The sequence below is a fragment of the Cyprinodon variegatus genome, unplaced genomic scaffold (genome assembly GCF_000732505.1).
Source record: "Cyprinodon variegatus isolate N-32 unplaced genomic scaffold, C_variegatus-1.0 Scaffold749, whole genome shotgun sequence".
NCBI lineage: Eukaryota > Metazoa > Chordata > Actinopteri > Cyprinodontiformes > Cyprinodontidae > Cyprinodon > Cyprinodon variegatus.
In genome coordinates, this window is record NW_015151202.1 from 124,065 (window position 1) to 135,354 (window position 11,290).

At 40.6% G+C, this 11,290-nt stretch overlaps 1 protein-coding gene across 2 annotated transcripts in view; it reads left to right on the top strand.

The window, feature by feature from the left end:
- The window catches only part of LOC107098125 (mitogen-activated protein kinase kinase kinase MLK4-like), a 27,294-nt gene extending 16,436 nt beyond the window's left edge, over positions 1-10,858 (top strand). Inside the window, exons 2-10 of one of the 2 annotated variants that reach the window (XM_015395605.1) lie at positions 3,158-3,338; positions 3,453-3,601; positions 4,999-5,174; positions 7,068-7,308; positions 7,474-7,596; positions 8,155-8,305; positions 8,487-8,581; positions 9,015-9,824; positions 9,895-10,858. In XM_015395605.1, the coding sequence (XP_015251091.1) occupies positions 3,158-3,338; positions 3,453-3,601; positions 4,999-5,174; positions 7,068-7,308; positions 7,474-7,596; positions 8,155-8,305; positions 8,487-8,581; positions 9,015-9,824; positions 9,895-10,247 (2,279 nt within the window). In that variant the 3' untranslated portion in view covers positions 10,248-10,858. Of the gene's footprint in view, positions 1-3,157; positions 3,339-3,452; positions 3,602-4,998; positions 5,175-7,067; positions 7,309-7,473; positions 7,597-8,154; positions 8,306-8,486; positions 8,582-9,011; positions 9,825-9,894 lie in introns of both variants that reach the window. The other variant, XM_015395604.1, reaches the window with a different exon arrangement.
- Positions 10,859-11,290: the final 432 nt, after the last annotated feature.

Here is an 11,290-nt window from a genome sequence, read left to right on the forward strand (position 1 = left end):
TAGTACTAATATAAAAAAGGATTATTATATCCACCAGGTGAATGCTTTGAACTTTGTGGTAAGTCGGAAAATTATAGAAAATTAGAAAATGGAAATATTGTGGGAAGTCATTTGTTTGTTGAGTGTGATAGTTTGAGTAGAGCAGAGTTTATTTTAAGAGCATCCAGAGCATGGGGAAATCCCACATAAACCATCAAAGGTACTGTAACCCAGCAGGTTTTACATTACAAGTTCTCACAGAAATGCTGCTTAGCTGCCATTAAGCAGCAGCTGTTTGAACAACAAGCATAAGCAGCAACTTCTTGAGACTAACATATATTTCTTTTGACAGTAATAGCATTGCATGGCATAAAATGCAGTTACATTTTTACATGAATCTACTGTCTCCAACTGTTGAGGTTTTATGGATGATGAGATGTGTCAACTCCTGTATGGTGTTTAGAATTAGTTTGGCAGGTTTGAAGTGGTTTCATTCTTTTTAAAGTTTTATAAACCTTTATATTGGACAAAGACAAGATAAACATCCAGATCACGTTGAAACTAATATGATCAAATGCATTGTTGGTTTCAATTAACTTATATTTTAGTCAGATTTTGTTGTAAATGTTTTGGCTCCTTGAGGCAAACTAGCTAACCTAGTCAGACCTGGAAACTAAAGGTAACAGCACCTGAAGTATAGAATTGTTTATAATATGTTTACTAAAATCAATGCATTTTTATAAGGGTATAAAATAAGGAAGTTGATGCATAAAGTTAACAGTTTTCTTTTCATTTTCATGCAGAGATGTGGAGCAGAGAGTTCAAGGTCAGACAGCAATAAAACCAAACTCATGATACAGCTACGCTGTTACAAGCTGCCAGCTTCACAAATATTTCTTTTGAGAAGTTGGTTCTCTGTTGCATTAAGTGATTAAAAATGCAACTTTTCATTTATTGTGATGGAAGAGTTCAGCAAAGCCACTTTTTATGTTTATTATATGTGTAGCAATGGTTTGTATTCATGTTGATTAAAAAAAAAAAAAACTACTGAAAAGTTACTAGGGCTTAAATTTTAACTTCTCTGTTGTTTGCAGCAGCTTGACTGTAAGTGATAGGTCTGAGCGTAAAGTCAGGAAAAGGTTGTAATGTGAGGAGCTTTTGGCAGAAGAAAAACAGACGTGAAAAAGAAATCAAGAGTATCAGGGAATCAAAGAGTGATTTTCTGGATGATAAAAAGTGGCTTCTTGTTATTAAAACTTTGATAGTTGGGTTATTTTACAACCCCAGCTGGTTTATTTTTTAATAATGCAATTGTATATTAAAACTGGCGACTACAGATATCAACAGTGAGGTGTATCTAATATGATCCAGTGAGATTTTTATTTCTAAAGCATTTCAAGTTTCAATACATTTTTGTTTTGTTTGTTTTTGTTTTTTAAGTTGATTACTTTGACATCAGTCTAACCGATCCCCAATAGCCTGCTGGGTGGTGATTCTTGAAGCCAAACCCCTTTTTTTTCCCATTTACATGATAGAAAATGAGATAATGACAACAAATGTTATGCAGATTTCATAAAGAAAAAAACTTTACAATGGATAGCAAATGGAAGGTGCAGCATTGCATGCACTTATGATCTCAAACCATGACTGCTTAAAACACTAATGAATCAACATGCATACAGCTATCAGGCATTTTTTTTTTTTTATCCATCTTACTGGCAGTGTGCAGCATTAGTTTGGGGTGGATGGCAGTAATGCCCTCTATCAACTTCTTAAAGGATATAATTGAACCTTATAAATGGAATTAAAATAGACCAAAAAAATCTATGTGGTTCTTTAAAAAAGAATGAGCAACACTTTTTTTAAAGCAACGCTGCAGGTTTTGACCTATTTATTAGCTTAAATCAAGATAGATTTTAATTATTTATCAAGTCAGTTTACAGCTGTGGGCATGAATCGATGCTCCTTGTGTCTTACCCTTCTCAAAAACTCGTCATGTGACCCAGAGCAGTCTGAGCTCCCCTTAAACACCACATCTAACTAAGCTAAAAGTTGCATAGATATTACACCTACCTGGTCAGACATATTCTTGGTTCTCTGATGTAGGACTAGATCTAGAGGACTGAATGTGACCTTGGTTTGTTTGTCATCCATGACGTCTCAGTCTAGCACTAAAAGTTACAATGTGACATTATCAGCTTTTCCGTGGTTTTGTTTTTCTCTCTTTATTCAGGTTTTATGCTGTTTTCAGTTTAAACAACATACAATATTTTCTTATCTAGCAAGCAAGATGAATTGTCGCAAAATTTTTTAAGTTAAGCAACTCCTGTAAATACATCTTGCGAGAAATCAATGACGTTGGCGTTTATACAGAGATGTTTTGGACCAACGCATCAACCTGAGGCGGAATGCTCAGGTTGATGTAGAGTAGCATCACCCACTAGCCATTTTGTTTACCCAGCTTTAAGAAATAGGAAAGAGCAGAATGTGTAATCAGCTGTGTGTGTGAGAGTCTTTTCCTTTTCACACCAGATTGTCACAGATGTGTCTCAACTTTATTGAACTAAAGAGTTTGTCAGTGGGCTGTGGCTTCTCTGAGGCCTTACTTTCACTTCAGGTTTTGTTTTACCAGCACAACCACTGTGCTTTCAACTGTTAATTCTGTCTTTATGTGTTAAATGGTTTTGGAAGGATGGCAGCTTTGTGATGCTGTCTGTCATCTGACACTACAGGAGCTAATGGCGTCCATAATAGTGTTGCCCTTCATAAATATGGCCATCACATGCAGTCTTCTATCCCCTACTCTCTCTAGATCTGAATTAATGAGGAACAATTTGTGTTCATACTTCCTATCTACATCCATCCATCCATCGCATTGTGATCCATCCAAGTTTACATTCAGATAAATAAGATATTTTGTAACTTGGAAATATAAACATGAGCTTTTGTTTATCAGAAAAAAATAACTTTGATATTTTGAATGATAATTCTATAATATCCTGTTAGAATACAGAGTGTTTAACACAACTATAAGTTTATTGTAAAGCTTAAAAATGACCACAAAGACTCTTGGAAATATGAGGTAAATTTGGTGAATATTTGAAAATCTGTCTACCGTAATCTTCTGCATCTTTTTTTTTTAGCTCTAAATCTTCTACCTTTTATTTTTTCTTTATAGTTTTATTACTTGAAAAAATTGAGAATGATGACATCGGGAGGAAGACCTTAAAGATCACAGATTTTGGCCTTGCAAGGGAGTGGCACAAAACCACGAAAATGTCTGCTGCAGGCACCTACTCCTGGATGGCCCCTGAAGTCATCAAGTCTTCTCTCTTCTCCAAAGGCAGCGACGTCTGGAGGTGAGATAATAAAAAGACCAAATATAGAAAAAGAAAAAACTGATAAAAATATCTCATGAGGTGAATGTTTTTGTGTTTTATTGACTTTATCTTTATGCGTGTGCCATCTGTCAGTTATGGCGTCCTGCTGTGGGAGCTGTTAACAGGGGAGGTGCCTTACCGAGGGATCGACGGGCTGGCAGTGGCTTATGGTGTTGCTGTGAATAAGTTAACACTTCCAATCCCCTCCACCTGCCCTGAACCCTTCGCCAAGCTCATGGAAGGTAATTAGAGTCAATCTTTCAAGACAAACTTCCCAGTCAAATCAAAAAGAGAATCAAATGGTGCTCTTTGGGGGGAAAAACAACTACATTGTCTTTTTTTAAATTATTTTTTATTTGTGCTTTTTATCCTAAAATATAAATTTATCCTCTTTTGGGTTATTTTGTTTTCTCTATGGCTACTAAAAATGCATACTTACTAAAATATTTAGGTTTTATTATCTAAGATCTGCAATGATCCAATTCCAGTCAAGCTGTTTGAAACCTGTAGGACCTTGTTGATGCATTGAGCTGATCATTTAGCTTTTACTGCTTTTAATGTAATCAGACCATTGATCAGCTGTATGTGTCTTAAGTATGACGGATTGCAACATAGTGCAGATCAGTTCCAGTTTACAATAAGCTTACACTGGATTTATATCACAGGCTTGCTTCTTTACATTTGGAATAATCACTATGGAGACCTGATCTAATTAGATCCCTGATACCAAGTTACTAAAACTAATAAATAACACATGCTGCTAGAGGGCATGTCAGGGGGAATCTACTAACACTGTATCCACAATTGATAAAGTGCAAATGTCGTGCAGACCGCCCTATTCAGATACAGGCCGTCACCATGGAGACGTGAGGGTTTGCTGGAAGAATCAAGATGCTAGAAAACGCAGTGTGGACGGACTTTTTCATGTCATGGCTTCTCTTTCTGAGTGGCTCCATATCATTTTGTCCAGCAGTTCCAAAATGGCCTCGCTGGATGGATCTGTTTCGTACGGCTCTAATCCATCCAGAACCTGACCCACTAACAGCTGGAGATTCACTAATATTCTAGGGTTTACAGATGAATAGATAATTAGATATAAAAACAGCAATAACTGCAGATATTTTCATAACCATGTGCCAGTTTTTTCCTGTATTTTATATGGGCTAAACAACAGATGGTTAAAATGGCAGACATAATTCTTTTCATATTAGATAAATAACATAGCAGCTTCAGTTCAGTCTATACCAGGGAGAGAATATAAATAAAATTGCTCTAATGTCAATCCTCAGCCAGATGTGAGGTTCTTTGGCTAGTGTGTCATGTTACCTGTTCTTTATGTCACAGTAGATTGGGATGTTTATTGAAAGTTTAGGAGCTACAGTAGAAGCAGAATATGGTTTGAATTAAGAAATTTACATTTTCAGATATAACTATAAGTATATTTCGATCAGTGGAAATTCGTATGATGATCCTTGTCACCATTTGCCTCAACTAGCTTCCATCATTGTTGAGGGATTGTGTGCCATATTCTGGCTAAACCAACATTATCTGATCTGAATTTACTGAGCTGTTAAACAGCTTATTTAAAGAGTTGAGATGAGACTCATTGACTCTACTCCATCTGTGTTTCTTCCTGTAGAGTGCTGGGACCAGGACCCTCATGTGCGTCCCTCCTTCTCCTGCATCCTGGAGCAGCTGTCAGCCATCGAGGAGGCAGTGATGGCCACCATGCCGCAGGACTCCTTCCACAGCATGCAGGACGACTGGCGGGTGGAGATCCAGGAGATGTTTGATGAGCTCAGGACCAAAGAGAAGGTACGGCAGAACATCTGAAGGCAGTAATGATCTCTGCCTCATACTGTAAGGGAATTTAAGGCGTCCAATCTTCACTTTAACTTGTCCTGTCTGAGGATAAACTGAGAGTAACATCAGATGTTCACACTGAGGCCACACACCAATATTAAACCAGGTTACAGCAGGTTACATGGCTTATTAAAAGAATAAGAGATTACAGCAGCAATGTCTTTTAGTTTACTTTCAATTTAAGTGATCTGGCCTGCTTAAAATGAAAGAAACAAAAAAGTTTTATCAGTAGATGTGTAGTATGTTATACTGTATGTAAGAGTCCTGCTTTCAGACCTTTTGTTCAACTTAAAAGATTTGCATTTTCCAGAATGATTGCTGAAGCTTGTGATACAGCATAAATACCTGTAACTCTTTGTTAGTATTTTTACTAAAATAAATAATATAAGAATTTCATGATTTATTTCCATAAATTAGAAATCGTATTACATGTAATTGGAATATGAACAATCTGAACTAAATTTGATCTATTTTTCCCAGTCGTATTTTATTAAACTTACTACTAAACATACAAACACATCTCTTAAATACATTATTTTTTAATTATACAAACCCATTTCAGAGTGATATTTTAAAATGGTGTGCCAGAACAGCTGATTATCAATAAAGCCGGGTTCTACACTGCAAAAACGATCTGAAAATAAGTAAAAACTTCTTAAATCAAGTGTACTTACCCTTAATTTGAGTAGGTTGATAAGATGAATTGCCAATGGAATTAGTATTTTTTCTCTTAAAATAAGATAATTAGATAATATGCACTTAAAATAAGACGATTCAATAGTTTTTTCTTACTTCAAATTTAAATTGTCTTGTTCCATTAGCAAAGTGTTGAACTTACCTCCTCAATGCAAGAAAAAAGTGCTTATTTAGATTTACATTTTTTGCAGCGTACATCCAGCAGGCTGAGATCATTTGTGCTAGAGGTCATAAAGAGGGGTTCCTGTAAGACCCCAAAACAAAACAAAAAAATGTAGCGGGCAAGCAGGCAGCTTAGAGGGAACATTGAAGGTGTCTATCTTAAGTATGGACGACTCTTTTCCCTGCTACCTGTAAGTGCAGAGCTATAAGCTATAAAACATAAAATGTAGCTCCATTTTGGGCAGATTTTGATTCCTAAAAACCCTCCTTGTTCAGCTTAGGTTAATAAGCTTGATGTGTATTAAACAGAGTCATTAATGCCATGGTGCTCCAGCGTACTTCCCCCTACTTAAGACCTTAATCTGCTTTCTCTTTAAAGTGTGTGGGGGCAGGTGAGGTTAATTAGTGTTTAGAGAAAAAAAAAACTGAGTCAGCACAGCCTATGTGTTAGCTTTCTCTCTCCTTATCTAAAGCAATATGTTCTATTTTCCAATCATTTTTAGTCTATTGACAATCTAGTCTGCTATCAATTAGTTTTTTCATACTGTAATGAAAACTGTTATCTTAAACCATTTTCCTGACACTGATTTTTCAGGATTACTGGCAGCATTAATTGTATTAAGCCAATGTCCTGCAAACATCCCAGACTAATCTGTATCTAGGTAGGTTTGACTGGAAAGCTACTTTGTTGAAGTCACCTGGTAAGGATTAGTTACTCAGCAGAGGAAAAGGAGGCTGTAACCTCTCTAAAACAAGTTGCTAAAGGAGACTATTTCAGAAGCAATCTAAAGGCATTTAAAGATCCTTTAGAGATGGTAGAAACCACAAAAGACTCACCTTCCTGATGATGTATTGCACTTCCTTGTTCTGAGGAATTCATACCCATGAAAAGAAGTGAATATAAATAGTTATACAGCTTCCTTAGTTCCGCTGTGCAGTCTGTATGTTTAGAGATGCCACAGTTGAAACAAACTTTGTTCTCTGCAGGAGCTCCGCTCCAGAGAGGAGGAGCTGACGCGAGCCGCCCTGCAGCAGAAATCTCAGGAAGAGCTGCTGAAGCGCCGTGAGCAGCAGCTGGCAGAGCGGGAGATCAACGTGTTGGAGAGGGAGCTCAACATCCTCATCTTCCAGCTAAACAAGGACAAGCCGAACGTGAAGAAGAGGAAAGGCAAATTCAAACGTTCCCGCCTCAAACTGAAGGATGGAAACCGCATCAGTCTGCCATCAGGTGGGCGAGTGTGGTTTTACTTCACTTTGTGATTTTCATTGACACTGTGTGATAGAGATATCTGCTCTGGCAAAGGATGCTAGTTGTTGTGTAATCATTGAGGAAATCCTATGAGATGTAATAACTGGTTTCCACCCATCCCTATGTCCATGTTACAACCTGCAGACTTTCAGCACAAGATAACAGTGCAGGCGTCGCCTTCTATGGACAAAAGACGCAGCCTTCATAGCACCAGCTCCTCTCCTCCCAGCAGTCCCACACTCATCCCCCGGCTCAGAGCCATCCAACGTGAGTTCACCTCCTCAGCTTATCTGCATAGATGAAGTCAGATCTTCTTATTCTGAAATCAGAAAATAGATTATATTTGAAAGTGATTACAACACATTTTAAATCATTCGCTTCATAAAATAAACCAAAAATTCTCCAATGTTAGCAGTTTCATGGTGATGGTCTGATGGTTAATTGAATAATTACCTTTTTAATGTTCCCTCTAATCATGAAATAAAATATTTGTTTTCTTATTTTGTGTTTTGAGCTGCAAAATGTGATAAATGTTGCATCAGGAATAAAAAGCTACATCAATTGTTAAGTACATTGAATTGAAGCAGTTTAGAGTGAGAATTAATAGTATAACTAGACTGTAAAACCATTTTGAATCCTATTTATTTATTTTATAAAATGATTAAAGACATAACATTACATTTTATTCTTGGGAGGCATTAAAGGAGACATGAGAAGGCCATCGAACGATTACTGTTAGTAAAACCAGATTAGCTGCCTTCGCTGCAGCCACTATCTTAAGCAGCTGTTTGAATTTGTGGTAACTAGAGGCACCTGTGTCAACAGTTACTCAAGATGAGAGCAATCGTACGTGGGGCCGCAGCACCCTCCTCAGGCCGGAGGAGTTTGATGATGTGAAAAAAGGAATCAAGAAGAAAGGAAGAACTTGGGGCCCCAGTTCAGTGCAGAGCAAAGAAAGGCCTGCTGCAGCAGAGAGGTGAGATGAAGGCCTGGTTACAGAGTTATTAACCTCAGTCTAAGAATGAAGCATTGGACTTCTGTTTAAAAGCATTTAAATGTCTAGAAAACAAGGTTTTCAACATTCTAAATAAACACAAAAATGACCCTCTAAAAGGTCTGCTCCTGGTTTTAACCCTGTGTCTGCGTTTTGGTTTCAGGGTGCGTCCTCTATCGGACGGCAGTAACCCCTGGTCCACCAGCTTGCTAAAGTCCCAGAAGTCTGTCCCACTCGCCGCTCTGTTTGGTGAACAAGGTGATCTAGCAGTAATCACAAACTGAACAAGGTTGCATCCTCTTTAAAATCGTTTTGGAATATATTAGGATTCAGATTGACTCTAAAACTGAGAGTTTGTTTCCTTTTCCTATCATGGGATAAAAAATTATTTCTTCTTTGTCATAAACAAGACAAAGAAATTACTTAATCATCAAAAGGATTCATGTACCAGCTTGACTTTCTGTAATATCTGATCAAACTCACTATCCATAAGGTTCATCTTCTATTTTTAAGAGACATGCTGTTGTCAGTCTATTGTTGTTTTTGTTTTTACCAGTTTTTTCTATACTTCCTGCCTGCTGCTGTAACATAATAGGCCTGATTCTAGTTTTCCTCATTCCATGAAATCACAACATGTGGGAGAAGAGATATTAATCACTCATGCATCGATGTTTCTTCTGTCTTCCAGCGGGAGCAGGGAGGGATGAAGCATTCCCCCAGGAATGTCCTGACAGCAGCTCCAAACCAAAGCAGCTCAAGTTTCCCAACCAGGTTTACATCGACCTACCTCTGTGGAGGGACGACGCGCAGCCTCAGAGCCCCGGTGGAAACGGCGGCTCAGGAGATGCTGGGGTTGGTGCAGGAAGCCCAGAGGGACCTCCAGACTCTCCAGAAGACCCCAGCACCACCACATCCACCTCTTCCACCTCCACAACGCCACAGCTAACCCCCACCAACAGCCTGAAGCGAGCGTCAGCTCGACGTAAGACTGACTTTGCGTTGTACGGCTGCGGCTCACTGCTGGCCTCGTTGGTCCTGGGTTATGACATCAGGGAGGCCCTCAAGAACTCCTCGTCTCCTGAGGATTGTGAGACCCCAAAAGAGGAGAAGAAGAAGAAGGAGGGCCTATTTCAGCGTGCGACGCGGTTCCGCCGCAGCACCTCTCCGCCAGGTAGTCGCTCCCGCAAGGAGGACACATCATCAAACCCCACCAGCCCACCGTCTGTCAACCTTGTTTCAATGTCGGCCATTATGGAGTGCAACTCCACCAAGTGCCTCTTACAACCGGAAGCAGAGGTGTCTGAGTCTGTTCCTGGAAAGGCTGAGCCTGTGGCTAACAATCACCACTCTGAAAAGAAAGCAGCGCCTGCTGACAGACAGAGTAACAAGACTGCAGCTGAGACACAGACAGCAGTTCAGATGCAGACTCCGCCCCCAGAGCAGAGCAACCACAACACAGGAACCCGTCTGCGTAGAAAGAAGTACACCACCAACCACAGCGGTGAGTATTACAGACCGCACGGCAGCCAGCTCAGCGTGAACAGGTTTACCTGACTGATCTCTGTTCACAGCCCCCAGCGGCCCGCTGCCCCCACCTGCTGCCCAGAGGAGACAGGACAAAGAGAGGGACGAGAAGCCACTGAACGGGGACCCCGTCCCCAGGCAGAGGCCTGTGTCATTCCGGGCCAAACCTCACGCCTGGGCCCTGCTGCGAGGGCGCAACAAGAGCTACTCCCTGGGCCACTACTCTGGGGAGAAGACGGCTCAGAACCTGAATGTGGTGCTGTCCTCAGAGGGGGGCTGCTCCCTGCTGGACATGGACACTGAGGGGCAGAAACGGGACTGCACCGTGCCGCTCTGCCGCATCCAGAGCTCCCCTGGACGACCCTCTGTGTTTGAGCTGGAGAAAGAGTTCTTCTCCTAGAAGCCCAGAGGAGCGATCTGCTCCAATGGAAGCCAGCATGGAAGGTTTAGATGCCTCGGTTCCTCTCTGCCACGTTAAGCAACAGAGTGGATCTTTTTATTTCGTAGTGCCAGAGCCCAGTGATGTTGGTGTGTCACTGCAGCTCTGCCTTACACACTGCCATGTCTCCAGCACAGAGGAAACCAGAGCGGGGAGCTGATCTCAGATCATCCCCTCCTTCTTCATTGCAGCTCAACGTTGACCGCCGCTGCAGCTCTCCCATCTCACATTTTTATTTATTTTTATTGGTAATTTAATATGAACCGACTTAGAGGGCAGCAGGACATACATTCCACCTTAAGCTGTGTTCACACCAAACGCAGCAGGAGCAGCTAGTTTACATGCAAAGTCAATGGTTGACGCGCATCAAAGCGCATCAAAATGTCCCGCAGCGTGTTTTGAGCAGCGGGAGCAGCACGTCTGAGCAGCGCGTCGGGATCGTTTAAGCATCTGAAGCAGCAGCTGCAGCTCGAGATGAAAAAATGTAACTTTTGCTTCTCGACACGCTGCATCAACCAATCAGAGAAGCTAATCTGGGAGCAGGCAGGTAGACAGACACATCGCTGATGATGCAGAACATCCTCTGAAACAGTTTAACGCCTAAATTAACTTAAAATGTAGAAACCTGCCGGCAGAATATGTTTACTTTTATTATCCTGGTAACTGCAGTTTGGATTACGTACATAAAAAAACGCTTTCCAGCCGCCAACAGAGGAGGTGACCGGGCCATAGGCTGCTGTTGGAATAGGATTCCTACTGAAAGCGCACCGCCGGTATGTGGGGGTCTGAGCGGCTCCCACAGAAATAATATTTGAAGGCAGGATGATAATCTGGATGAACTGACTGCACTGATGAAGTCTTCAGGTGGATTTTCCCAATTTGCTGAAGCATCTTTGCTGCTCCTGCTGCGCATCAGAACTAAACTTGTACAAGCATCAAAAATAAAGCAACAGACGCGTTTTTGCTGCTCCTGCTGCGTTTGGTGTGAACGTAGCATTAGAATC